The sequence below is a fragment of the Propithecus coquereli genome, unplaced genomic scaffold (assembly GCF_000956105.1).
Source record: "Propithecus coquereli isolate 6110/MARCELLA unplaced genomic scaffold, Pcoq_1.0 Scaffold59, whole genome shotgun sequence".
In the NCBI taxonomy this organism is placed as follows: Eukaryota; Metazoa; Chordata; class Mammalia; order Primates; family Indriidae; genus Propithecus; species Propithecus coquereli.
Window position 1 is genome coordinate 2,571,953 of NW_012151840.1, and position 1,740 is coordinate 2,573,692.

Genomic DNA, 1,740 nt, shown 5'->3' on the forward strand with positions numbered 1-1,740 from the left:
AATTTATCAGGAAAAATGGAGGAGAGGGGGGGAATCCCAAGAGATGGGGGCGCGGAGAGCCGGCCTATCTGGGGGAAGGACTCTGTGGGGACACAGTGGCCTACTGGGTGTGGCTCTCTTCTATTCTCTGGTTCCCTTAGATAAGCACAGCAGTTTTGTCATTCTCTCCCTCTCCTTCCACAGTCCGGCCAGTCCTGGTCCCACGCTTTGGAAGCATATCAATGTGGGAGAACATACCACCCAAGCAGCTTTGCTCATGGATCTCTAAGTCCCAAAAAGACTTAGCAAAGTCCATCCTGATCGGGGCTCCAGGAGGTAAGAAGGGGAGACAGAGGCCATTGAACAGAGGGGGAAATGAGGGTGGAAACGAGGAGTGGGGCTAGAGAGTATAACGATCCATATCGGCTGCTGGTTAAGAGGGATTCGGGAGGATCTGTGTTCATCAGAGTCTCCCGTGTGTTAAACATGGACCCTGGGCTGGGGCTCTTGTCCAGGGGCTGTAGGCAGGCCAGAAGGAAGCCTGCAGCATGGGAGCCACGGGGCACTCCCGTGGTTCCTGGACTCTGGCCCCTGGCACACAGGGCTTCCCATGGAAGGGAAGACGCTGGTGACACTTTAACCAGTCTGATCCCCAGCCCAGCCAGGCCTCATGCCTCTGACAGCCCGGAAGTGTGGAGCAGACCCGTAGAGAAGGGAAGGTGTGCAGTGGCATGGAAGGTGCGGCTGGGAGCGGGGATCCCCTGGGCTGGGCTCGGTCAAGCTACAGGGTCCTGGAGTAGCATTGAGGGTGATGGGGAAACTCAGAGTGGGGTGTAGGGAAGCCAGCCAATTGCCAGGGGTTGGAAGAAGGAAACAAAGACGTTTGGAGAGAGAGCTGGGTGATTCTGGGCCTGTGTAATGAGGGGCCACTGTGGGCTAGACATCTAGGTGGGTTGAGGCTGAAGTCAGCAGCTGAAGGGCAAGAATTCCAGGGTTGTAAGGGGTCAGTACAGCTGGGTGGTCAAGAACTCGAGCCTAGAGTTAGTCAGACCTAGATTTGAATCTGTTACTCAGAAACTGTATGATCTTGGGCAATTTATTTCATCCTGTAAAATCAGGATAATCATAGAGCATGTAAAATAGTACCTGCTTTACAGGATGCTTGTGACTTAATAAGGTAATGTATGCATGATGCCCAGCTTACAAGAGGGGCTCAAGACAAACTGGAGAGCGGAGGGAAGGCACAGAGGGTATGCTGAGATGAAAGCATGGGAGGAAAGGTGGGAAGGCAGGTGCCATGCAGCCTCTGCGCCCCCTTCTACTGCAGGGCCGGCGGGGTATCTGCGGCGGGCCAGTGTGGCCCAACTGACCCAGGAGCTGGGCAATGCCTTCTTCCAGCAGCAGCAGCTGTCAGCCGCCATGGCAGACACCTTCCTGGAGCATCTCTGCCTGCTGGACATCGACTCTGAGCCCGTGGCCGCTCGCAGCACCTGCATCATTGCCACCATCGGTAAACACTACCCACCCTGCAGCTCACAGGGCCTCTTCTCTGTTTCTCTAGGTGCTTCCTCATGTTTTGTCTCCTTTGAGACTTCTCCATGTTTGACCAGGTCATTCATTCAACAAATATTTGTTGAGTACCTGGTAGACAAGGTTTTCAGCCCTGGGAGTAGATCAGTGAAAAAAACCAGACAAAAATCCCTACCCTTGGGGAGCTGATAGTCTAGCTGAGGGTGATAACAAATAATATGTATAATAAAT

General features: G+C 53.7%; 1 protein-coding gene across 1 annotated transcript in view; it reads left to right on the top strand.

The window, feature by feature from the left end:
* Positions 1-182: 182 nt before the first annotated feature.
* Positions 183-1,740, top strand: part of PKLR (pyruvate kinase, liver and RBC) — an 8,988-nt gene continuing 7,430 nt past the window's right edge. Inside the window, exons 1-2 of the mRNA XM_012658733.1 lie at positions 183-315; positions 1,307-1,489. Of these exons, the coding sequence (XP_012514187.1) occupies positions 222-315; positions 1,307-1,489 (277 nt within the window). The 5' untranslated portion in view covers positions 183-221. The remainder of the gene's footprint in view (positions 316-1,306; positions 1,490-1,740) is intronic.